This window comes from Electrophorus electricus, chromosome 6 (genome assembly GCF_013358815.1).
Source record: "Electrophorus electricus isolate fEleEle1 chromosome 6, fEleEle1.pri, whole genome shotgun sequence".
Classification (NCBI taxonomy): domain Eukaryota; kingdom Metazoa; phylum Chordata; class Actinopteri; order Gymnotiformes; family Gymnotidae; genus Electrophorus; species Electrophorus electricus.
In genome coordinates, this window is record NC_049540.1 from 15,509,198 (window position 1) to 15,536,375 (window position 27,178).

Genomic DNA, 27,178 nt, shown 5'->3' on the forward strand with positions numbered 1-27,178 from the left:
CTTCTTCACAGAACAAAAAATTGCAGATATTGTGAAGCTAATTACCTCCTCAGATGCAGAACATGTAAGAACACTCCCAGGCACACTAAAAGGGCATGGAAGTTAAAAACAAATGGTGCCCTGTGACAGACCAGAAATGTCAGTTGGTGGCTATCCTTCAAAGAATGGCCACAAAGGTCACAGCCTCACTACTGGGACAATAGCATAAGGCACAGTACAATGGGAAAACAAGTAACATGGCTTTCCATGACAACAGAAGAGGAAGTATGTTTCAATGTTACTTCCACTACTCAATAAAGGAATTTTGTAGGTCACAGGCCACCATGGATCTTAACTTTTTATCACCACTTATTTCATACTAAATATTGATTTGTGTGCTACATCCTTAAGGGTTATGGGTTAACTTATCTTACCTTTAAGTTGGAACCATTTCTCTTTTTACCTCCCATACCAACCAACCAGTTCAAGGTCAAGCTTCTCACTCTAGGGATCTATGATGGGCAGCTTGATATGGTGAAAGCACAGCCAGTGCTGAAGCAGCACACCAAGCAATCTAAAACCCTAAACTCCCCTGGGGATACAAGGCCCCTAGTCTGGGATCAGTTACTGAAAGCCCACATATTTCTGCATTGTACAGTAGAGTCCAGGTTTGGTAGATAAAATTTGTGCTTAGAATGTAATCAAGACAGGGGCCCATAGACCTAATCTGTTTACTTTGCGACAGCCTGGCTATGGTTTTCAGCTAGATGTGGGGCTCAATGAAATGCAGTGTGCATATAAAGCTGGTGTATCAAGGGGGATTTATTTGTAGTCTTGATTAGGGTCATTGCTCAGTTCTGCAATTTGAGTGATGTTGAAGAGATTCATCTTGGCAGTGGCTACAAGGAGGCACAGTTGAGATACATGGTTTAGTTGATGGACAGATACAAAATGGACAAGAGTGAAATCTGATGCTTAGGGTTATGGCCACATACATGTACTTCTGCGAATTTCTTTTTTCACAACTTCACTTATATAAATTATAATATATACTGATTTTATGTTACATGTATACATTTTGTTGTGCCTTGTGAAACCAAAGCCCTTCCCACCAGATAATCACAATTATTTCTTTCATGTAGCCAAATAGTGGCTTAACTGTTAAAAAAAAAAAACTATTCTGAGATCTACTCTCAAATTATGATTCATAAGTCTGAAAAACTGATTTTTCTTTGGTTTCTTCAGCTCATTTCCTTTTGCTATTCTAAGCTTGCTTATCACTTAGGTAAGCTTAGTTAAAACCTAGAATCCCTTCATATGACACTAAGAGCTGACTGGCTAGCAGCATTCTGGCTAGGAGCTGACTGGCTAGCAACATCAGGGCAGTTGCACTGTAATGTCCACGTTTCTGGTCCTGTGGAGGCCATGTGTGTGATTGCCAGCTGAGAAATGTCATACACTTTAATGACATTTCACTGCTTGCATATTCAGTGTGTATAGCAAATGAAAGCAACTATTGCATTAATCTTTAACTTACTTCCCTGTGAAAATGAATCTACTTATCATGTCAGCATTTTCTGAAAGCAACCCATTACAAGGTCATGTTAAATCACAATTCCATTCATTGTTTTCAGGCTTAGCATTATTTGGTTAAGGACTTGACAAAAATTGAAAACTATGTTTGAGCAAATTCAATGGAGCATCGATCACCTCTGCTGTGAGCGGCAGCCCACTAAAGGAGGGCCAAGCCATCTTGTCTCTAGCTCATTCCCATTCACCTCACAGCCTTCCCCCTCCTCTTCCTAAATAAGCATTCTGCAGCATGGCTTTTTGTCTCAGTGCAAACACACATAGGGTCATCGTCATCATGCACTGTCTCTCTTTCACTGTCAGCATGATCCAACCAAAAAGAAAAACAATGGATCAAAGCATTAGGGCTCAACCGCTTTCACAATGAACCACACGTTGTCACACTTGCAGCTTTTATAATATGATTTCACCATCAGAAGTCATTGCTATTTCAGTTGTGTATGATCACCATGGAGTATGCTCTGTGTAACAGACTGCCTCTAAACTTTGAGGCAAAGGAAAATATTGCACGGCAACATTGCGATTTTTGAAGCTTAGGTTAAGAGAAGTTAACGTTTAAAAGATATGGATGATCCTATGTTTAATGATTAAATAAATAGGCAAAACTGGGGATGAATGCAAATGTAATCCTGAATGTTCACAACATCTTAACAGTTTAAACAGTTTTGATGTGCTACATGTAACTGTGTATAAGATTGCATGTATTGGCACCATACGCTTTGCTGCTTTCAGTTAGTAACATGCTTAGTAATGTGTTTGTCTAGTTCACAGTATTTATTTGAGTTTTTGGAAGCTTCAGTTCCCTCAGCATTAAACATGATGTGACAATGTTAAAAAAAAAAATCAATGCCACTTTCACATCTGTAAAAAGCTTTTTCACAGTGTAGCAGTGTAGTATTTATATCATAATCTCTAGCAATTTTTTGCTGAAAAAAAAATTTGCATTCCCATTTGAGAGACAGTTTGTATTATGGGATTCCCTTACCACCAAGTGAGAGTTGGCTGTTTGATTTAATATTCAACCTTTGTCTTTCATTGGCATGGTTCTTATGAGATAATAATAGTGAAAAGTCCATGGGATTTAAGTATCTTGGAGACAAGAGAGATTTCAGGTAGTTTGAGGGTATGAACAAACAGAAATAGGTGAGCACAAATAGATAGTCCTTGAGAGGGATTTACTGCAGGGTTTTGAGAAAAAAAAACAACTAGTCCTTACACATCCACTTCTGAGACAACCTGACCTGAGTTCTTCTCCTGGTTTCTTAACTGTGGACAATTTCAGAGCCAACAGGGAAGCAACAAGAGAGGGATGAAAGATTTTTTTCAGACCAGAAATGAATCCAACCCAGGCTATTGGAACACAGTATCAATCAACTGTTGAAAAATAGAGCACTTGTGCCTTACATGACACACATTACTGGAGAAGGTGGAGAGGGAGTAGGAATGCTTTACTCCATGACACTATTCCACCTCAGACACTTTATCAGCCTGATAGTTGGTACCTGTAAAGGGGCCTGAAGCATTCAATATTTTCAGCAGCAGTTTTTTGTTCATTTGATCATGTTAAGTTTATTTATGTAATGACCTTTTGTTTATCATATTCTAGAGAGTTCTGTGCGACAAGTAGCCCATCTTTTATTAGGTTAATGACAGTTAGTATCAAATTATGTAGCTTCTTTAATTTCCTTTATAAGAAGCCCTTACTTTGTCTAAACTGAACATAGGAAAGTCAGGAGACCTCTCCATATTGGTGTCAAGTAAAGACCTTTTTTGTTTTTATGCTCTTAAGTAATCAAAGGTAGCTATTATTGTAATTCTCAGTAGAGCATATAAATGCTAAAATATTGCATATGTACAGTGTGCCTGTGTGCATGTTTGAACTTATGAACATTTCAGATAAAGAGAGAGAGAAAGGTTATAAGACCTTTCAGTGGAAAAAAATGAGATAATTGAAGACTTGGATTAATGGCATGTCATAACAACTTGTACCATATCACCGTTGACCTTTCTCATAACACACAGAGTTGATAAATGCACTTCATTACCAGTTTTGAAAAGTGTAAATGGAATTCCTTCCTGTCTTCCTGCTAGGTTCATCATTGATTGATAAATGAGGGAAAGAAGGGAAAAAATTTAATTGTTGAGTTGACCGCAATCCCAATGTCATGCTAATAGAGGAATGTGCCTGATCAAATATGAAAATGTAACTGTAAAGGCTGTGTGTTATTGCCTATATGTCACTATATATAAGAAAAAAACTTTTCAAGACATAAGAGTCACTAACCATGATTGTTGGCATATTGTAGGTTTGTCAATCACTGGGAAATCTTGCTCATAAGTATGAATAGAATTTTTAAATGCTTGTAAGAATTGCAATTTAAAGGCCATTTAACACTGCATTTCCTCAGTCTTTTTTTTTCTCCAGACATTTATCACAATAATTTGTGACATTTTAACCGCACCCATCATTTACTTACTATGGACATAATGCTCCTGAGAGGTGATCAGCATGGAATAACAGAATGATGCAGTAACACTAAAACTGTCGGTTTGAGATTACATGGGCCAGTACCCAAATGCATCATTGTCCTTTTTTTGTATTCTTCTGCTATAGTTACGATCCAGTCCACAGCTGGGAAGCGTGGCTCCTCCAAATGTTGGAGGGATATTTCCTGATGATTTATTCATCCCTATGAAGCTTTTAATACTTACTCGCTCATCATTTCAGAGGGGACTGGTGAACACTCCCTCCCATTGTCTGTCATACAAGCCTTAACCACAGTGGCAGTTACAGAGACCACACTTCCTCTCTAGCGTCGAGTACTAAAAAGCAGTTCAGCGGGTGGGCGTGTCTGCATCATTTTATTGCACATAAGGGATAAACACCCAGCCAGTGCACTTGATTAATCATGGCAATCTCTTTTTCTTTGCAGGCTTAATCAGTGTGAGCATTGACAAACAGCACAGGATTAAATGCAAATCTACTTGGAACCTTAATGCTAATCCCCTATTCCACCTGTTCTCTGGAAACTACAAAGTTTCCTGATATACCTTATATATATCTATCTATATATATATATATATATATATATATATATATATATATATATATATATATTTTTTTTTTTTAAGTTTTTTTTTAAGTTTTTTAAGATCACATTGAATTAATAGGAACCCTGAGTGAAGTGAAATTAAAATTTGGTGCATTTCTGTTTTCATTAACATTAAATTGCTGGCTAATGGAGACAGCATCACCATCTCCCAGCGTAAAGAAATGCCAGCTCCCAGAAAATGAATTCAACTTATCTGTTCTGTTTTGTGTCTGTACAGTGGATACATGCAGTATGGCTGAATACAACAAGCTCAAAGGCATGTTGCTGAACATGCAGCATGAAGGCGTGGCAGAAGGCACTCCTGCAAATGCAATGAACCAGAGGAAGGTGTTGGTTAACACCATGTTCAAATACATGGATATGAATCACGATGGGCGTATAAGCAGTGAAGAACTAGCACAGGTAATCATCTATATGTGATGTGTGTGTGTGTGCGCGCACTATTCTTTAAAAAGTAAATATGTTAGAGCACAGATTTTTAAAACATTAATATCTTACATATGCACTATAATGTAAGTAAACTTTCATTTTAATGCAATTGTGTTCTCATCCTTTCAGCAGAAACGTCCTGGGTTTTACTCTGGGTTTTATTTGTTTCCTACTACTTGCCAATGGCATGGTGCACTGAGCTCAGACCAAAGTAATGCAATGACTGTGCCTCAGTGGTCTCAAAGATAGATTGCTTTTCTTGATTAATGACATTTATTTATTAATTAGCAGTCACCAGCAGAGAGGATGGCCTGTAGATTCTTTATCAAAAAGCAAAAAATAAAAAATAAAAATAAAATAATAATAATAATAATAATAATCATACCTCTTGATGTGGTCTTCCACTCTTTATTCAGACTTGCTTGTCTGTGATTGGCCTTTATTCCATTCTTATCTAGATTTCCATGAAGAAGCACTTAGAGGACAGCCTATTAGAGTGCACCATGCAGGACCTGCTACGCTATGATGACTACAACAACGATGGCATCCTCAACCTACAAGAGTTCTACACAGCCTTTCGTATGTTCCACTTTAGTCTGCTTCTGCTGTTCAGTGCCATTAGGTCAAGCCTGGATCAGGCCAGATTATCCCCAATCAGACAACCCCTGCCACAAACATCTTTATTTATTTATATATTTTGTTCAGATAGGTGTCATTATCTCCATCTGAACAGTTTGCTCCATCTCTGTGAGCACCTGCTTATTTGCACTAATAGCACCTAATCATGACGCCTGTGATGACATTTGAACGGTTGTGTCTGAAAAGTGTGGGCAACATGGCAACTGAAGATCATTCCGTGCCATTGCATTTCCTTGGCCACATAAAGCAAAAGCCCTTCACTTGTTTTAAACAGGAACCTCCAATAATGCACATCAGCCAGGCACTTAAGAGCAGGCTGCCACAGCGGAAATTACATTCCTGTTTTGCGAGGAAATAAATCAAGTCATTAACTGTAACATGTGAATCTTATTTCTGAAATTTAGCTAGTGTGGCACAAAAACACAGGTCAAATAACAGCACCAATTGTTAACCATAGCAGTGATGGGCGCTGGGAGGTTGCTTGTTGCCATTATACAGTTTTTTTGTTTAAGATGCCAGATGGGCATCAGCATCACCGTTACTGGCCCTCGACTATGCATGGTCATTCTAGTTGTTTATCTACAAAGTGAAGGACTGGGCAGAGAGCAATAAAACATGAAGTTGATCAGACACTGCTCAAGGTTAACCATTGTGCTATGAGAAGAAAAAAGAGCTTGAATAGGGATTTTTCATAGGATGTCATTTGGAATCGTGGTGAGTAAGTCATCTCCAGAGAAAGTCATTAGCAAAGTGGTATGATCCTGGTGTTCCACATGTGGGTAATGTACCAAAGGCAACAACATTCAGTAACAGATTACTGAGTGGCATAACAGACATAAACCCTACATAAACCCTTCATGACAACTGATAAACAGACATAAACATATAATAAGTGCATATTCCAACAAGCATCATCTGTGATAAAAGCTGTTTTGTCAACATTGATGTGTATTTGACATAAAATCTGCTAGGTGACAGATCTTTGGTGACATTAGGTTGTCATAAAAGTGGGTGGAGAGAAATTACATCAAACAGTGCCTGCAGTAAAGTACTATTCAGCATTTCTTAGTTCCTTTGCAGTCAATAGACACATTTAAAGCATCGTGAAGAGGGAAGATAGCAGGTTTTTCCCTTGTCAGCAAAATGATGGAATGATATTTTGTATTTTGTTTTCTTTGATAAAATACTATTAGAAACAACTTTCCTCCAAATATTGTCAGTTTTGCAACAATTCTCTATTGTACCCCACAATCATGAGAGCAAAGTGACAAGTATAGAACACTGTAATTATTGAAGTTCTCTCTGCCTACATATTGTGTTGTCAATATATGATGATAGGTATATCTAGTGTGGTTTCAAAAAGAAATCTCACGCAGAACAAGTATTATAGGATTGTAAAAGGTCTGGATGTCTCAGGCAAAAAGATGAAATGAACCCTGAATGTTGTAGCCCAGAAAGCTTTCAGACTGCAGAGCTCATAATCCCACTCTTAGATGTACCCCACTGCCCCACCCCAACTCACTCCCTGTATTTTCAGTAATAGCTGGCTCTCAGTTGTTGTTGTTTTTTTGTTTGCTTGTTTGTTTTTTGTGGTTTAAAAAGAACACAGAAGAAAACAAATAAAAAGATTGCAATATCCAGTTATCCTTTCATTACCTTGGTATTTCATGCATGGCGATGTCCCTGCGTCGCAAGACCATATATGTTCTTATCATATGGATCACTTCTAGAATTGCCATCCAAAATATATACAGACATATTGGCAGTTGGGTGGAAATGAATCATCCTGTTACTGATACAGATAGAACAAGTGCACTGACTAATGTGACCTTACATACAGGATAGCCAGTAGGCTTAGGTGAATTAGCAGTCAAAAGAAAGGAGGGAGAGAGGAAATGCCTGGTGATTGATTGACCCTGTGTCTACCTGGTTGTAATGTTTGATGGTAGATAAACAGCAGTGGTGATATGCATTATCTTCATCAAGTGGATGCAACAGAAAAGGACATATTAGCACAGGTTGTCTTGGCTCGAAAGAAGAAAGATGAATATATGTGTGTGTGTGTGTATTACACACAAACTCACTGGCCACTTTATTATGCCTTGGTAGTATCAGGTTGGATGCCCCTTTTGTTTTTAGAATTCTTTGTGGCATACATTCAACAAGGTGCTTGAAATATTCCTCAGAGATCTGGACTCAGATTTACATGATAGCATCACACAGTTGCTGCATATTTGTCAGCTGCACACCCATGATGTGAATCTACTGTGGAACCACATCCCAAATGGGCTGTATTGGATTGAGATGACTAGTGACTGTGACTGTGGTTGCCATTTGAGTACAGTGAACCCACTGTTATGTTCAAGAAACCAGTTTGAGATTTGAGCTTTGTGATATGGCACATTATCCTGCTGGAAGTAGCCATCAGAAGATGGGTACACTGTGGCCATAAAAGAATGGATGTGGTCACCAGGACACCACCAGCAGCCTAAACCACTGATACAGGGCAGGATGGATCTATGCTTTCATGTTGATTTTCCCAAATTCTGACCCTACCATACAATTGTCATAGCAGAATTCGAGACTCATAAGACCAGGTGATGTTTTTCCGATCTTCTATTGTCCAATTTTGGTGAGCCCATGCAAATTGTAGCTTCAGTTGCCTGTTCGTAGCTGACAGAAGTGGCATCCGGTGTGGTTTTCTGCTGCTGTAACCCATCTATTCAAGGTTTGATGGGTTCTACATTCAGAAATGCTCTTCTGCATACCTTAGTTGTAACAAATGGTTATTTGAGTTGAGGTATTTGAGTGGTTATTTGTTGCCTTTCTATCAGCTTATATCAGTCTCGTCATTCTTCTCTAACCCTTATTAGATTTTTTCTATTTTTTGGACCATTCTCTATCAACCCTAGAGATGGTTGTGCATGAAAATCCCAGTAGATCAGCAATTCCTGAAAAACTCAGCATCAGTAACCATGCCATTCTTCCCTATTCTGTTGCTTGCTTTGAACTTTAGCAGGTCATCTTAGCCATGTCTAAAGGCTGACACACATCTTGACCATGTCTACAAAGACTGACCTTCATTATTTTCAATCAGGTACATGCCACAGTTCATCTTAACAAAAGCTTTACAAAAGTGATTTGTTAGACATCTCATTTCATTTGCATATTGCAACCTTTTGTGATATCAGCATCTTAACCAGTAGCTTTATTGTCTAGAGAGAGAATGTGATTTATTAACATGGAGTGACAGAGAAATCATATGAGAGAGAGAGAGAGAGAGAGAGAGAGAGAGAGAGAGAGAGAGAGAGAGAGAATAGATAGAGACATTGATCAGAGGACAGATCAGAGTCATGGTCAGTAGGGGGCTCATGGCACCCTGTTTTCTTTCCTTATGTGCTCGATCTTCTCATTTGGAGTTCTCTCAAGGTGATGGAGGTCCACACGTATCACAGGGAGATCACAACAGCTCTCCTGGGTGCAAATGACCACATTAGCAATGGCAGAGTCCATTAGACAATGACTCTGCCTCACTTGCCCTCATTAAAGGCATTCTCTTTTGTCATCTGAAACATAGTCAGAACATGAGGCACCCTTTTTCATTAATGTCTGTATTGGGTTCACCTGCATGCTATTTCTCAACCTACAACACTAAGGAACTTCAGTGAAAGTTGCTTAAGCAAATCCCATTTGCATTCACTCACACATATGTGCATGTCTTTCTCAGTTCCATGTTTAGCTCAGTGGGCTTAGCCTTCGTGGCAAATTGGCAGCATCTGGAGCTTCCAAGGCACTGTTTGGTTAATTACATGTCAAAGAGTTCCTTCAAGCTTTAAAACCCTTCCCTCTACCCTGTGGCTAGATATGACACATGTCCCCATCCACTCAAGTCTGTCTAAGCCCTCCTTGTGTCCATCTTTGCTTGTGTGGCCAAGCAGTTGTCATCTAGAATAAAGCCTGCTATTCATTTAGCTCTGCATATGGACTTGTTGGGAAACATTGCCATGGCAACAGTGGCACTGTAATCTTGCATAATCTCTTTACAATGCAGCAGTGGGGCTGTCCCCACATGGACAGATGTTTGTGCATTTTCACTATTTGAAAATATTTCTAAAGTGAGATTAGTCTTGAAAATGCGACCCCTAGAAGTGTCAATTGATCACACTTCAAAGCAAAGAAATTTGGATTGAAACTACAAGAATATTAAAGTAAATGTATAAGCGGGCTGCAGGAACAGCTGTTTAAGTTTGTTAGATTTTCTCCAAGGGAACAGTAGGCGTTTTGAAAGTATTTACATTTCCCAGACATTTGTAGTTAACTTTTTATGTGGTGAAAGTAACATAAATTGTCATTTTCCAGAGGACTTTTACAGGACAAACCAAACTCCAGAAAATAAAGCCAAACACCATTGTCTCTGAATTTACTAAGAACTTGTTTTACATACATATAATACTGTAACATGGCACAATCACAAGGCGGATGTATATACTGGGAAGAGTGAGATTTATTAAGGGGAAATCCACAATCAGAGTCACTAGTACAGTCCAGGGTCGATGAGCCAATGCATAGAGTCCAGGAATAAATAATAAGCGAAACATACAATGACAAACAGGGACCAGCTATTATTTAATACACGGAGGCTAGATTGTAGGCTGGAATTAACAATGACCAGCAAACCCACAAGCAACAAGGCAGGGTTTACATACACAGGGTAATGAGGATTAGCGATGCACAGGTGATACAAATGAGGTGAAAACCAAAACAAGGACTGGATCAAGAATGGAGAAACAGAACCAGTGAGGTTAGACTGGGAAGCCATGACAATAGGATGCTAGGGAGTGGCCAATAATGACAAATACATATTAGTGACACATTAAGCAATTAAATTAAAATTAAAAAGCATCTATTTATTTAGACCAAAGGGTAATACTACAGCAACTGATTGACTGCACCTTTAAAAGGTTTCCCCATTATCATTTAAACCTTTTTTTCTTCCCAAAAGTATATCACACATACCCAGCCCCCCATGCTCTTCATATATATGCACACCCTGAAGCTGCTGCCTTAGTCCTGGGGCTCCGGATCCACACCAAGCCTTGGCTGGGATCCTCTTGGCTGTTAACGTAGCAGCATGAGGGCTTCTTTTATCTCGGGATTCTAACTTGGGGGCCGTGAGTACAAAATAATTCATTACCACACCTCCACTCGCTCTTTCGGCAGGCCCAGACGTTATCCCTGACTTCAAACGGGTGCACTGGAGACCTGAGGCTTTGCTTCATTCCTTGGTTAGTGCATCCCAAAGACACTGAAGACATTAGGGATAGGGAAGCCCTCTCTGATCTTTATGAAGTGCCCCAGTGTTGCACCCATCATAAAGATGGCAAAGTGCAGAAATGTTCATGGAAGATGTTCATGGTTTCAGTCCTTCAGCTCTTGAAGGCTGACTTTGAAGGACAACAAAAGCATATCCTTTAATAAACATTCAGTGTGAGAAGTTGTAACTTATGTTTTCTTTACACACTACTGATTTTAGATTAATTCTTCTATATTGAATGTAAGGGCATATACTAACTTCCACATGATAGTAGCTTGCTAAATAAACTTTACTTTTATGGATTTTACAGTTTTAGATTGAGCTAATGCATTTAAAAATGTTGTGAAACCTAAAGTAAAGCAGGTAGATTTAATAGAAAATCAGTACTACACTACTGTTAAGAAACTATTCATCATACAACAATCATACTGCAGCATTTATTATAATTATGTCTCAGTGTAAAAAATGGAACTTGTTAGTGTTAGCACCTGTAAAACACAGCATTTCTCACCAAGGCTAAAGTCGTTGTTAGCATTGTTCTGAGTGCAGAAATCTGTGGATAACTCATATTAAAAGCATATTGATTGGTCTACACTATCCCAAACATTGCTCGTCTTAAAAAAAAACAAAAATAACAATGGCAGTCAATATCAGTCAAACATTGTGTGTGTGTTTGGAATTTTGCCTCTTTGATTTAGTGCATATCAAGTTTTTCTGCACAGCAGTCTTTGCAAGCAGTCAGTGCACAAACACTTGATTTCATAGAAGTGCACATGGCATAACATCATCTTCACTGCCCATATCTTTCCATGAAAACAAAAACAAAACAAAAAAACATCATGTCATCCAAACATTCCAAATTGTTACTGTGGCAACTGACACTAAGACACTAAGATGACTTGTGCTATTATGCTGTATAAGATTACACTGAACCAGAATAATCATTGCTTCCTATTCAAAACTTGACATAAGTACTTGACATCAAATTTTGATTAACATTTGTGTCTTTAAACAATGGAAGATATGAGGCTTGTTTTATGACATTGAAAATACATTGTTCTAATGCTTTATTGACAGTGATGTCAAGAACAAAAAACAGAACAGACCATGTTAATTAATTTTTGGTAGCATCTTAAATGTTTAACACACACCCACAGTTCAAAGCCCACATGCTGTTGGCATGATAAGCTCGATAGCCATTAAAGACATCAGCAAACTACCCTGAAGCAGTTAAAGTATGAAAGACCCTTGGATGATCCACATAAGAAACCCACCTCTAAATGAAATGGGGGAATTTGTCAGGGTAAATAAATGCAAAGTTTAATAGTGCACTGTGCACTATTATACAAAGTCCAGGAGCTTTAAAATAGAAACAGAAACATATATATAAGGAATTATAAAATTACATTATAAATGTAAATATAACATATAAGTATAAAAGTATCAGTGTTTATCATAAAAAAATGTCTTTAATAATTCTAGACTTTAATAATCTATTTACATAAGTAATCTAATTACTTCTAACACAGGCATTGGAACAGTGATAAAAATGTCCAGTTGCAATGTTTATTGCATACTATATGGCTGTAGTTTTTTGTGAATGTTTTATTAAGGATTTTTTGTGTTAATATGATTTAGATATTAGATATTCATATATGTTAGTTTTTTAACTCTACACCTTAGAACTTGAATGTCAGACACATTGGCTGACTCGTTTAAATTAACATCACTACCACAAAGTACACAATGACTTAATATTTGTTACCATTTAACAAAATAATGAAGATGGGTGATAAATGCTACAAATCACCACAACAGAAGTTTCATATTTCATAGTTTTTTGCCTGGTAGATATAATGACAAAGTCCTGTATATGTAAAATGGCAAAAAATTTAGTAAATTTAGTAAATACCTTTTAAAAAACCTGACAAAACATATGAACAAAAAGAACACAAGCTTAGTAAAATACAATTGTAATAATATAATTATATTTATAAGACATCAACATGTACACATGAATGACACTGCAATTACTGCCAAATCGAATATTTCAACTCATTGTCATACTTGTGTTAATACAATAATTGTGACATAATTGCTAGAGAGTGTAATTATTTAACTCCTCATGACATTTAAAGCTATTATTAATTATAAATGAATTATTTTAAAAAATTACTGTCTATGTTGTTCATACATGAATCTGTTTGGGTTCAGAGCTCCTGTCGTTGTCATAATGTTGAGTCTGGAACTAAGTGGAGGGGGTGAAAATGGTTTATGCTCTATATTTTTTTGGTTTATTACATTATGACCGCATGTCTTTTCAGATGGAGGAAATAAACTCAAGAGGCAAGGTTCCATAGCACAGTTATTGCTGTATCCCCCCCCCCCCCCCCCCCCCCAAAAAAAAAAGAAAAACATTATTGAAATCTTACTGTATGGCTGTTTCCCCGTGTGTCCTGGACAGAATTGTGACATGGCTTATATTCAACAGTAGAACTCTTTCCAGCTATCCTGTACCACTGTTTCAATTTAAAAAAGTAAAAGTGCCAACTGTTTAAAAAATGTCATGAACTACTTTTCCAAGGAGGCTCTCTTTATCATTTCAATGTGATCACTAATACAGCATTACAACCTATGGTTAATGCAAATCATACATTCTCACCAGTTGGACCTGATGTTACAGACCTTGCACATGTTAAGCTATGGTCACTGCATTGCTGTGCTCTTCCACCTGTAGCTGCAAAATTGAGTGCTGTCCACTTGCCATGAACTGTGCTGTTAGCCCTCTAATCCTCAGGTTCCCAGACAATGTGCAACATGACAAGAGATTTGATGCCCCAACATCTCTATCAGATCTTCGTCAGCCACCACACTTGCAGCTGAGACTAGCAGTAATGTGTTTGTTGTATGGTGGCCAAAAGGTAAAATAAGGGCAAACTGGGTTTTTGTGTCAGTGTGAGCTGGTGTGCTTTCTCTGAAGAGAAGGTGAAAAGCACATATCTGTTTGTGATCTGTTATTTGCACAGACTGGGGTCTAAACAGTAAACATAGTCATTTAACAGCTAAACAGTAAACATATTCATTTAGTAATGCATAATAAGGATAATCATTAAACACAGCTTACTGAAGAACAGGGCTGCAAAAATTTGAGGACTACAAACAGAGGTTGGGTTAAAATAAATATATCAAAAGTTAAAATTTTAATTAATTTCAAATTCAAATTTCAATTTATCTGTGGAGAGCTTTTACAACACGTTACAAAACAGCTTTACAGACATTACATATACAGAGAATCCAGGTCCAGGCCCCTAATGAGCAAACCAAGGTGACAATAGCAAGGAAAAAATTCCTGAGAGAAAGAGAAAGAAACCTTCTGCTTAACACCAAATTGCAAACTAATAACACATATTGTATAACGTTGCTTTTTCTTTACATTAACTTGCTATATAACTTATAAGAGAAACTTATAAACTTGAAGGAATAAAAAATATTTGGCAAAGGTACTCAGTTACAACCAATTAGTAGCTCTATTCGGAGTCAGCACAACAAAAAGCTAAACACAGTCTAGCATGGGAGCCAATAGTGATAGTCTATTCACTATAGCTTTCATGGCACCCAGGAACAGTTTTTCATCTCTACAGGAGAGTAGCTGGAACATGCAGATGAGCCAATGAGGTACAGCTGCTGGTTCTGTGGCAGTCAGGCAGTCAAGGTCAGTATCAGAAGAGATAAGAGGGGCATTGTACATCTTAGCAGAGATAAGAAACACAGAGACAGTTAGCTCTATTTAAAGTAGGCTGGACAGTTATATATGATACTCCAGCAGAACTAGCTAAAGCAGCTTTGCTAAAAAGGGAAAGACAGAAGGTAGAACAGACATGATAGCTCACAGAGACGTTATTTAAAAGTACATAATTTGATTAAATAATTTTTTAAATGTCTCAACCGTTCCTCCTTTACATAATAAACCATACTGACTAAATTAAACGTTGTTGGGTAGATTCAATTAAAAGCCTCAAAAATGTATTTGTGTCTTGAAAATTATTCCATATTGCAAACATCTTAACTTTCACCTGCCAGCACAAGACTGTGTGCCCAGCTGACAAAAGTTTAATTCTAATACAATGCTAATACAATGCTAATTCTAATACAATTCAAATTATAATGCTTATTAAGGTAACTATTTTTCACTATGTGCAAATATTTCTATAGTAGGAGAATACAGAGTAAATGCATACAAAATAGGCACACATTAAAAAGATGATCATAAAATAAAACAATGGATAAATCTTCACATTTTAGTTCAGTGCATGAACATATTTGGTTTGATTATGGAGCTTTGATCAAATCCATTAGTTGCAATGGGAGCAGGGGAAAATGTAATGATTTTTTAACTTTACTGAGTGTATCATAGGTGAATAATAGGAGCATAACTTTGAGAAATGCTCTAGCAGCTCTGTAACTCTTCTTTTTGAATACCTTTTAAGCTAGGAGAAGCCAAAGCTATGTGTAAAAACAGATCAATAATAATAGCCTGTTTTGTTATTAGAGCTTTTAAGAATGTAATGCATTCTCTGCAATGAAATGTATAAAACACTGAACCAATATTCAGTGCCCAAATGGGAAAAAAAACAATAGCCATTGTAATGGCCATGTATTTGTTGCATGATCAACACCCCAGAAAAAGCAGTGTAAACATTTTTATATAGGGCAACACACAAAGCAATATATAGAGTATAGTGGTTTCCTTTTTTAAAATTATTTTTTACCATACTGCAGTGTTACTGTTTAGCTTTTCTTCAGTTCTGTGCACTAGTGCTGTTTTTACATTGGTAAACACTTTACCTTTTGACCAACTAAGTTTTCCAGAAAAGGGTAAATACCATAAAATCCCATAAATAAATTGAAAACAACAAGTGCCGTTTATGACAGGAAGTGACCTCAACACTCAATCTCTTTCATTTTGCTTACTGTCCGAACAGGTCAACAGAGGATGCCAGTACCATGTCTTGACGTATCAGAATGTCATTTCATGATTTCAGTTCAGATTTTAACATGGTTAGCTCATCGAAACTGATCTCCAAGCTCATCAGTCTTAGTGTCAGCACATGTCTTTGTAATTGGACCTCAGATTTTCTTTCTAACAGTCTGTTAGGCTGGAGAATGACTAAGATCTTCCACCCTCACACTCCAACCATGGAATATTCACTCCTTTCCCTTTTGGGAAGTGCTACAATAACCTACACAAACAGAGTTTTAAACAATAACCTACAGAAACAGTTTTTTTTCCTCCCTCTGCTCAGTCAGCTCATTAACCAATCCCTGAACTGCGCTTCATTTAATTAATTATAGACAGTCTGCAGAGCCCTTACACTATAATATCATCAACTCCATTCATTTAAGGCATCAGTCATTCAGACCCATCCCATTTGCACTACATACATTGGTATTTGCATTACCAATAATTTTATGGCATTTAGCAGACACCTTTATCCAAAGCAATTTACAATTATGAGTGAGTACAGTTTGAGGATTAAGGGCCTTGCTCAGGAGCCCAACAGTGGGGCCTGAAACAGCAACCTTCCAATTACAAGTCAAGTACCTTAACCACTGAGCTACCACTGCCCACCAATACGATGCTATCTGTATTTCATTGGCATTGTATTTAGCACAAAGATAAAGTTGAATTTAATGTAATTTAACATTTAATCAGTAAGACAAAAATAAGTGACTTTCATCTCCTTCTGCACTTGAACAGTTTCTTATTTATCACAAGCCTGTGACTGTTTTTATTAAGTCCTTGTAGCATCTATTTAGCCATAATTCAGTAAAAAATCACAGTACTAAGTTCCTTCCTTTCATAGACTGATGATGAACTAGAAGTACATTCAGATGCATTATGTAAACCAGTGTTTTTTTACAGAAGTTTATCAGTTTATTTAAGGATTATTTTTTATCTAGAATCCCTATAGAGGCCATTATTTTGTTTCCAAGCTGGTGCACTGTCTGTACTCAATAAAAGCAAGCCAAAATTAAATTAAATCATTACCACAAACAAACACACTTAGTAGAGAAGAGGAAGCACAGAACCCGTATAGGAAGTATTGAACCCATAGAGGAAGCACAGAACCCATAGCGGTGCACCACCTGGCACTGGAGCAACACTGCTAAGGTACAGCTTTTGTTCCTGCAAGAATGAGAACATTGAATTTTTCAGATAGGATCAAAGCTCATATGTCAAAAAGGTAATAAATCTATCTGTCAGTTCTGAAATTACAGTTACTGTTAACAAACACTGAAGCATCTTCAACTACAAAGCAATGCTAACCCCATGCCCTGTAGGGCCAGCCCACATCTGAATGCAGAAATGATTGTTATTCATAGCGGTTAGTGCTTGGCACCATATTCAGCTGAAAGTCAATATGTTCACACTCCATTGCTTTTCTTTTCCATATTTTATGATGCTCTGTCCTCCATTTAAAGAGACCAAAAAAGACTGAAGCATCAAGAACCTTGGCTGAATATGAATGCAGCTGAAGAGGTGAAATGGCACCCTTGGTATTCAGACAATAACTATGATTTTACTTTCTATACTGACCTTTTAGATGTTGTGGCAAGCATGGAGCACTTATGCAAATTTGCTGCCATTTTTGTTATACAATAATAATTAACAGGTTAAAACATAGGGCAACTTCCAAACTTCTCTTGTTTCAGTAAACATTTCTTTAACCCTCAGGTAGGCAATTAATCATGTAATTTGCCCTTCATCTCCCCGCTGGTTAATGTGGCCCATTGGGACTGCTGTGGTGAGGGATGCTAAGCACTGTTCTCTCATTACAAAGTAAGGCTGCCACCATTACTGCTCCACTCTCAGTGTTTAGCCTACGGGTTCTGAAGGCATTGCTGACACATTTTATTGATGGCCCGTAAAATATTTATAAGTTATCTTAATGTGACATGCTCTGGGATTGTATCAATCATTCACCCAAATGCATATTGACATAGAAACATGTGTATGTATTTTAAAACCCATTTGCTTTTTTGACCTAAACCTTGAACTGTCATAATTTACAGTTGCAGAATGCTGTTTAGTGAAGGTCCCTATGAGTAAAAACTTTTCTGCCACAATTATTTATTTAAATATTATATATATATATATATATATATATATATATATATATATATATATATATATATATATATATATATATATATATATATATATTGCCCTCCAGGGGAAACATTTCAATTGGTGTTTCTGTGTAAGTGTGGGTAAGACCACGGGTAAAAACTCTTGAAGGAGTGTCTACTTCAGGAGTGTGCATCAGCCCACTTATATGAATAAGATTAGGAGGCACAGTACAGTGGAAGTAATTGGAGCAACTGATCATCCCATCCTCAACACCACTGTCCTTCAGCAATAACAGACTATCCAAAAATTGTATTCCAATTCCAGCCACAGCTCAGACATGTTAGGCATGTTAGGCCCTTTCCACTCAGATTGACTTTCACTCATTTTTTTAGACCTATTGTGTCCAAGACTTACTGTTTGGAGAATTCACTGGACACATTTCAATAAAACATTTTAAACAGTGGAATCACAGAAATGTTAGAAGAGCAGTCATAGGTCTTACAATATTTGGATATCCAGCAGTTGTTTTGCATGTGGGAGTTTTAGGTTTTTACAGAGAATATTTTACTTTAACACATACAGGGTTACACAGGAAATGTGCTGTCATTAATTACTGTTCTTAATTTATTCCAAAGGTAGTGTGAAAATGTGATGCCATGGGGAAACCTTCATCTCGGCCAGTACTACGAAGTCTCGATAAATACTTATAAAAGTTTTGCTCCCAGAGTCTACATTTTACCAGTATAGTTTTCTTTTAAAAAAGAAAAGAAAACTGTTTAATCCTAGTATATTTGGGATTAATGGAGAAAGGATGGAAATGATGTGTGTGTGTGTGTGTGTGTGTGTGTGTGTGTGAGAGAGAGAGAGAGAGAGAGAGAGAGAGAGAGAGAAAGAGAAAAAAAATTGACATCCACTGTTCCTCCCACTTCCAGAGTCAATTTGAATAAAGTTGCAGTGTATCAAGTTGCTACTGTTACAACTGAGGTCTGTATTATTCCAGCATTCCATGGAACCCCAGGCAGGAAATAAAACAAAAATCAGTGTGGATCTCTGTTATGGCTAGGCAACTGGGTTAGACCATCTCCAAAGCAGCAGATTTTGTGTAGTGTTCCCAATATGTACCAACCAATTATTCCAAGGAAAGTGGTCCAAGGAAAGACAACCAGTTAACCAGTGACAGGGTCAAGGGAGCTTTGACATGGGTCATAGATGAACATGGGAAACAAATGCTAGCCCGTCTGGTCCTATCCCACAAAAGAGCTATTGTAGCACAAATTGCTGAAAAAGATCATGTTGACTATGATAGAAAGATGGCAGAACACACAGTGTATTGCAGCTTGCAGTGTATAGGGCATGTACAGTCAGAGTTCCCATACTTACCCCTGTACACAGAGGAAAGTGCTTACAATGGGCATGTGAATATCAGAACTGGACCATGGAGCCATGGAAGAAGGCAGCTTTTTCTTTTACATCATATGGATAGCCAGGTGTGTGTATCTCACTTACCTGAGGAACATATAGACTACCATATGCTACTAAACACACACACACACACACACACACACACACACACACACACACACACACACACACACACACACACAGAGACTAAATAGTCTGTATTTGATTACTTAGGTTTTTTATTTGTGAAGGGTTTTTTTTTGGTCATATAGCAACACTTTCTCTTTTACCAGCAATGTTTAGCTAAGATGAATCAATAACTTGCAAATTCCAGAAAAGTCAATTACTTCAGCTTGGCTATATTTGGATGAGGAGAGAAGATGGGAGTCATTACAGAGATAATGTCATGTCAACCTTCTCCAGTGGGGAGCGCCACAGTGGCTAGCAGATGGGTAATTTGTGTGTCTCTTCCAGAGAGGAGGCCATCATCATTTGGTCAAATAGGACCATTCTTCATGGCGGATGTGCAACAAATTGGTAGGCAAACTGAACGTGGCACCAGGAATCATGCTTTGTATCACCCTCAGTGGCTGGGGTGGGGAATTAACAGTAAAGCAGTGACTGAATCATGAAAGCTGCATTTTATTTTTGGTGTTTGGTGTTAGTGTGGCATCACAATCCAAGAGAGTGCTTTGGTGGCTGAGTGGTTACTATGTCAAAGACTGACATGAAATCCGTTTAAATATACGTACAAGTATCTTTGAAGTCTTTGAGACAGTTCAATAGCTCATCTAAAATGAAATTCTTTGGCCAGTCACTGTGTACCAATTCCAACTGTTGAGAAATGTTCCATGTTGTCTAGTACTAGCCACAAACAAGTAATTTCACCATGGTATACTTGCAGCAATGGCAAACATGATTCTAATTTGACAGGAGGATCAGGTGTAGTGCGCTGGATGTCCCCCTCACTGTGACGAATCGATGCACTGGGGTCGGCGCTAGCCTGATCCGTGCGGCCCTGCCTGTCACCTCAATTACAGTTCTTTATTTGAAGGAATTAAATGTACCTGGAACCAGCAGGCAAACATAATGGTGGAAGCCGGCATGCATCTGATGTTTTCAGTAGAGGAGGATTTTTTTTTCCCTGCATGGCATACATACTAAATTGCTCTCAATATCGCAGCAATCAGCTCACAAGGTGCTCTCTGCTCTAAAGAACTGGGCAGCCTCATTTATTCAAATACATCAGTGCTGGCCCAAGGCAGTCGAAACAGTGATGACATTGATCATGGCTGAGCATGTTGTCCTATTACTAAAATGTTACTTTCAAGTGTCTGTAAAAACACGCACTTAAATGGTTTGAGGAACACTACAGAGTTCACTTAAAGAATGTTGCATAAATAGAGAAATGCTGCTTTTTCAACTGGACTTGCATATTGAATTTCTTCTAAATTAAATGGCCAAAAAAGTTTTTTTTTTCTCTCTTAAACTAACCTGTAAAGAAATTTACCAACATCTAAACAAGTCTGCCATGTGCAATGAAATAATTGTCCTTCCGTGAAGATGATGTCATTTCTATTTTCTGTTCAGCCAGAGTAATGTCACACCTAAGGCTAATTGTATAGCCCAGAAATGCATTCCCATAAAATATATTCCCTAAATATACTAAAATATCAGAATGAACATGAAAATCTGTTTCATTCTTTATTGGAACTTGAGTGTGTGTACGGACTAGGTGTGTTTTTGCTTTTTTGGGTTGGCAAAGGCGAATGTTGTTGGTATGAAGTATATTGCTCCAGAAATGTGTTGTTTTTCAGTTTAAAAAACCCTGTATATAACTCATATGAACATTGTGGAGTCAACAAAACGTCTCTTATTATGACTCTTGGCACAGGGGGAATCTCTGTATGTGCACACCTGGGGATCTCTCATTTGACACCTGCAAATCGTTCCCTTAAGCGTGAATCTATTATTATTTTGGCAAGTGTTATGCTTTTTTTTTTTTTTTTTTTATATTTTAAATTGACTAATGTGGTCACATAGTGGTTCATCTAATAAAGTTTCCAGATCCACTGCAGAGATTTGAGAGCCTGTGTGCAAATGCCTCTGCGATGGTGAGATGTCTCTAGTGCTTCTAATGAGCAGCCTGATATTTCATGTTAATTGTCTAAATAATGCTCAGTGCCTGGTTTATGTTTATCTACTTAACCTGGCAATACAACATGAAATATGCAGCTCTTATATGCCATAAAGCCTTTTTTTTTTAAACTGAAAGCAATATATCCAGCACATATATAACGTTTCATATTCCTCAGGTACATTGTTTTTCTGTTTTTTTATTACTATTTTGTTGCTTGTGTTTTTCTATTAACTTTAGTTTCATTTTATTGCTTTTTAATTATTTCACGCTTGGCTAGATAACAGGTTTTCATTTTGGTTCTGCACATTCCCACATTCAATAAGCCTTCACTACCTTTCTTTCTATTACTGATGGAATAATAAAAAACATTCATGTATTGTGCTTTAAATGTGTAGTACTTGAAAAAAAAACTTTAAGTAAATTTACTATCATAACTTTCTATTACTAGCAATGAGTAAAAACATGTAATCACATTGATCAGAACCAAAATTACATTGGGCATATTATTTCATAATTTATGGCAAGATCTATAGAGCCTCAAGCATTTATTTCCGGTGAAGGTAGCTCTGGTACTTATGCTGAGATGACCCAATTTAGTTCTCTGTCAGATCTTAGGAATCAATGTACATCAAGCAATCGAAGGTGTTTCTGCTGTAACGATCCAGACCATTACTGACCCAGGGTCAATCACACATGCAGGATTTATGGTATCCTTTTACCAGTCCTTTACACTGGTTGGGTGAAAGGGGGTGATTTTGCCCTTTTTGAGTTTCAAGAAATTAAAAACCAATTTGAAACACTGTTGTGGGCATACACTGAACAGTGATCTTTATTTTGGTTTTTCATCTTTTTCAGAGGTTGTTCAGCTCAGTCTCCCCGAGGAAGAACGGGTAAGCATTACCACTGTGACTGTGGGCCTGAGCACAGTATTGTCCTGCACTATTCAGGGGACACTGAGGCCACCAATCATTTGGAAAAGGAATGGCATTGTACTCAACTTCTTGGACCTAGAAGACATTAACGTGAGTCTTCATATCTGGTTCATTTTTAAAAGTGATCTGTCAAACCAATGCATATAGTAACTGCTATCTAGACTTACCAAGATTAGCTGCTGGTACGCTAGATTATTGTCCAGACAATGAACATGAATATGAAGTGAAGAGGCAGTTGGTGAAGCTTTTATTCATATGGCCATTTCCGTTATGCAATCAAAAGAGGCCTAATTTTTTTTTTTTTTTTTTTAGATATAAATGAAATGGCCAATTGGTGAAATTCAAAATTAAGTTTTGAAAGGAAGTATTTTCAGAAATTTGCACTCCAACATAATTTAGTTGGACAGCTGCTGAACTAGCTAATAATTATTTCAGAGTATGGGGGCTCAATTGGAGTCCAGTTCCATTGATTTTTATCAATGAAATAAATGTTAGAAATAAAAAATAAAATTATAAATGCTAATAAAAGCATACATCATATTGTGCAAGAGGCTTTCATTTTTTGTCTAATTAACACTCATACTAACTTTGCATTATAGCCAGTATATTCATTATATTTGCAAGTAATAACGATTTTGGTCTCAGAAGCAAGTTCAGAAGCCATGCTGACCACAAACTGAGAGAAAAAATAGAAAGAGATTTGAAAGGGCAGTATGTTGGTATTAGGAATGGCTGTTGGTTTAATGAAGTGCTTTGTTCAGTTTACCTGCATGTCTGTGTTTGTCCACTGGCTGTTTAGAATTTTCTAATTAAGCTGTTAATTAAGTGCTTGTTATGTGTTGCTACAGTGACAATAGCAGACAGGCCAACAAGAATATGAACAAGAGATTGTGGGCTTATACATTGGTTGTTTACATGTACATTCAGAACTGCCAAATCTACAGATTCTTCTGTAGCTAATGTTTTCATCATTTACTTTTGCTAAACATAAAAGCATCACATGTATGGAGATTAAGACTAATTTTTAACATGCGCTCAAATAAATATTTATCTGACTGTGTAGCTACCTGTGGATGATGGTGGACTGGGCATAAACCTCAGTGTAGCTAGCTGGCGTTAGCTTGCTGATGGGAAATCAGTACTGAGACAGTTGTCTGTAGTGCAGGATTTTAACTTTCCTAAAGCACTCCACTGACTGCTGACCCTTTCAAATTCTTATATTCTTGTCTGTTGCACTATAAATACGCCTTAACATTTCTTAAAATAAAGCAGGCTCAGTGAAGTCTTTTCTTAATTTACTGAATATTACAAGGCAAGGATTGGTCAGCTGAAATCCCATATTGTTTTGAAGGATTTGCCCTGCCTTTTGTCCAACATACTATTTATCTATTTTCAGTTCTAACAAAATTTGAAGAAAAGCAAGATGCAGAAAAAGTAGTCACATTGAAGGGTTTACCTATTAATGACCTAATAATATTCTGCTTTTTAATAGTTTACCACAGTACTACACCATCTTATAAAACTACAAAAAAAAGAAAAATTAAGTCATTGATCTAACCATCTTTTATAGACCATGCGTGAGCCATTTAAATTATTTTAAAGGTGTAAAAGTGCTTAAATCATATCATAAATAAATGGTTCATATTCTCATGTGTGGATAGATGCAAACTCTAACAAAACTCTTTTATGATATTATGATTTAACTTCATGATATGATCATAATTATGCACCAATACACATGCTGCACAAGTATTGCTTACATAATCAGAACTGCAGTAGCAGCATAGAGTTTAAGTAATTTTCCAAATAGCAGCAAAATGTTTTATGCACACCTATGCTGTCACACAAAACAGATTTCCCTAGCAATTAATTTTTAGTACCGATGTTCTGGTTTACTTATTTGTATTTACTTTACATATTGTCTGAGTTTTAAGAACACTGCATGCATTTCAAAATCAATAACCACGCCACACATTACGATGTGATTAAATGTCTCACAGTAAAGGCACTTTTTATGGTTTCCTGAAAGGCAATTTCCTGTGGACTGAATGAGACCTCTTTACTCTGTGTAACAAAAGGCGGTATGTTATTTCACTGTGAAATTGGGCAGTTTACATATTGAGTGGCTTTCTTTTTACAAATGATGCTGTGATTTTGAGAGATGGAGAGGGCTGATTAGGGTTAACCATTGTATTAAAGTAAAGGCCACATCAGACTCGGACTTTGCACTTTCCTCACAGACAAAAATTCTTGTTCTGAATGTTTCCCATTCAATATATTGAATTTAAATGAACTATCAAATGCATGACTATCAAATCCATTTTAATGATACTGAAATGGTCATGTGATATCTTAATTTCAAATAAATTCCTTATTGTATGTGAAAATATTCCTTTGAAGCATGCATTATTTTAAAAGTTGAATACAAATGCAGTCTTGCATATTAGTTTCATTATGCCAACACATAATTCAATTCACAATTGACCTAGTATAGTGATATATGTAAACTTATTTGTCAATTGAGTGGTATACCACTTTTGTTGTTTCTGAACATTTTTGCAAAGATCATTACTTGAGACATTACACAAATTAATTCTTAGCTGTTCAGAGATTGCAAAGTTGTTGCAGCTACTACTATGACAGACAAAATTAACTTCTTGGTCGTGGTTTACCAGAATATACCAGAATGATACAAATAAGCACCAAGCTGCTAGTTTAGCACTCTATAGCTATACCTATAGCTGTACATACAAGCTAACACTGCTTTTTAGGTCAGTTCTATGTACTCAGAAGTTAACTGATTAATGGTAACTTGTTCTCTGCACAGTTCTTCCATATTTTGTCTGAATGTTTTGTCTGTGTGTGTGTATCCATTTATTCTCTATTCATAAGTGGTTAAAACACATGCTGGCAAATTGTACACAGGGAACAGAATTCTTGTATGGTCAGTTAACTTCATTGTGTACTAGTGGTGCCAGGAGGATGGATTACAATGTACAAATTGGCTGTAAAATGTATGACTGCCTTACTTTGCAGCTACAGCATTATAATAGATATAACTAATCAAGTAATAACTCAGCATATATGAACAAAGTCAGTGGGAATTTTCTGGCCTGATGCAAAGAGACCCATAGACAACTCTTAATCTTGGCTGGTGCTTGGTCCTGCCTGTCAGGTTTGGACTTTGCAGTGCCCCATCTAACCACAGAGTTTAGCTCAGTAACCTGCATGTGAGAGGATGATGGTACCAAATCGGCCTTTTAGTTTTTCAGAATCACTTATCTTCTGCAGCTCGTCCAAATACAGAACTGTTTAATGCCTAAATCTCCCCTTAGCCACACTAAAACCCCAGGTGAGTTGTAACATCCCTGAAAAACAACAACTGCCTTCATTAATCACGTTAATGTTGGCTATATTTTTAACCCTTGCCATTTATCAGCCCAAAGAAGCATGACAGGGTGACACAAACCCCTGCATCCGCTCACTCACGGGACGCTGTTGATTCATAGTCTATCTATCCCATGACTCCCTGTTGTTTTGTCCCCTTCTTTTCCTCTTCCCTTTTCCTCAATTAGGACTTTGGTGATGACGGCTCCCTCTACATTACCAAGGTGATAACCATCCACATGGGAAACTACAGCTGTCATGCATATGGGTACGAGGAGATGTCCCAGACCCATGTGCTGCAGGTGAATGGTTAGTAATAGCACATCTTTCACATCTAACTTTTTTGTTTTAGATGTTCCTTTGAAATAGATCATTTCACATTTCAGACTATGGGACTAATGTACAATATATAGCTACATATCACAATATACCACTTAATTACATTGTTATTGTTTCAGTCCACTACTAAAACTAAGGTGTGGTTCTCTAGTACTTCAAGCCTAAACACTTCATGACAAATTTCTACTGCATTTTACTTCATTACTGCATTCTACTACTACTTCTAGTGCATACCAGTACTGGTGCGTTTGCGTATTTGCATTTCTTTATTTTATTGTCATGCAAATAAACTTAATTTTTTACATTCAAAAGCCAAAGGCTACAGAGAACTCTAAAGCTTCTAGTGCGTAACAACACATATTTATACCAGGTATTTGTATGGACCTTTTTATCTAAATTATTTTATAACCAGCCCTCCTTTTTGGCCAAAGGTTCCTGGAAAACAGAATACTCTATCAAATAAAAGATAACTATCCAGTTTTAGTGCTTTGATTAATTACTGTGTGATATATGCAGAAAAAAAAATTGATGCAGAAAAACATTTTCAAACAACAGAGACAATAAGCATGATTGTTATGTTTCATCAGAGGGGGATTGGGCTAACTGAAAATTGATATAGCTGTGTTAGAGACCTTGAGTGGGATCCAAGTTTTTTTGTTTTTTGAAGGCAATACATCCTTATTTCTCTCTCTCCCTTACCACACATCACTGACATGTACTTGAGAATTATGATAAACAGGAGGAATTCTCTCTCTCTCTCTGTCTCTCTCCCTCTCTCCCATT

General features: G+C 37.1%; 1 protein-coding gene across 1 annotated transcript in view; it reads left to right on the top strand.

Annotated features, from left to right (window-relative positions):
• The window catches only part of fstl4 (follistatin-like 4), a 116,818-nt gene that overhangs the window by 76,466 nt on the left and 13,174 nt on the right, over positions 1–27,178 (top strand). The window contains exons 5-8 of the mRNA XM_027011011.2: positions 4,900–5,084; positions 5,570–5,690; positions 22,593–22,759; positions 26,245–26,365. Coding sequence (XP_026866812.2) covers positions 4,900–5,084; positions 5,570–5,690; positions 22,593–22,759; positions 26,245–26,365 — 594 coding nt within the window. The remainder of the gene's footprint in view (positions 1–4,899; positions 5,085–5,569; positions 5,691–22,592; positions 22,760–26,244; positions 26,366–27,178) is intronic.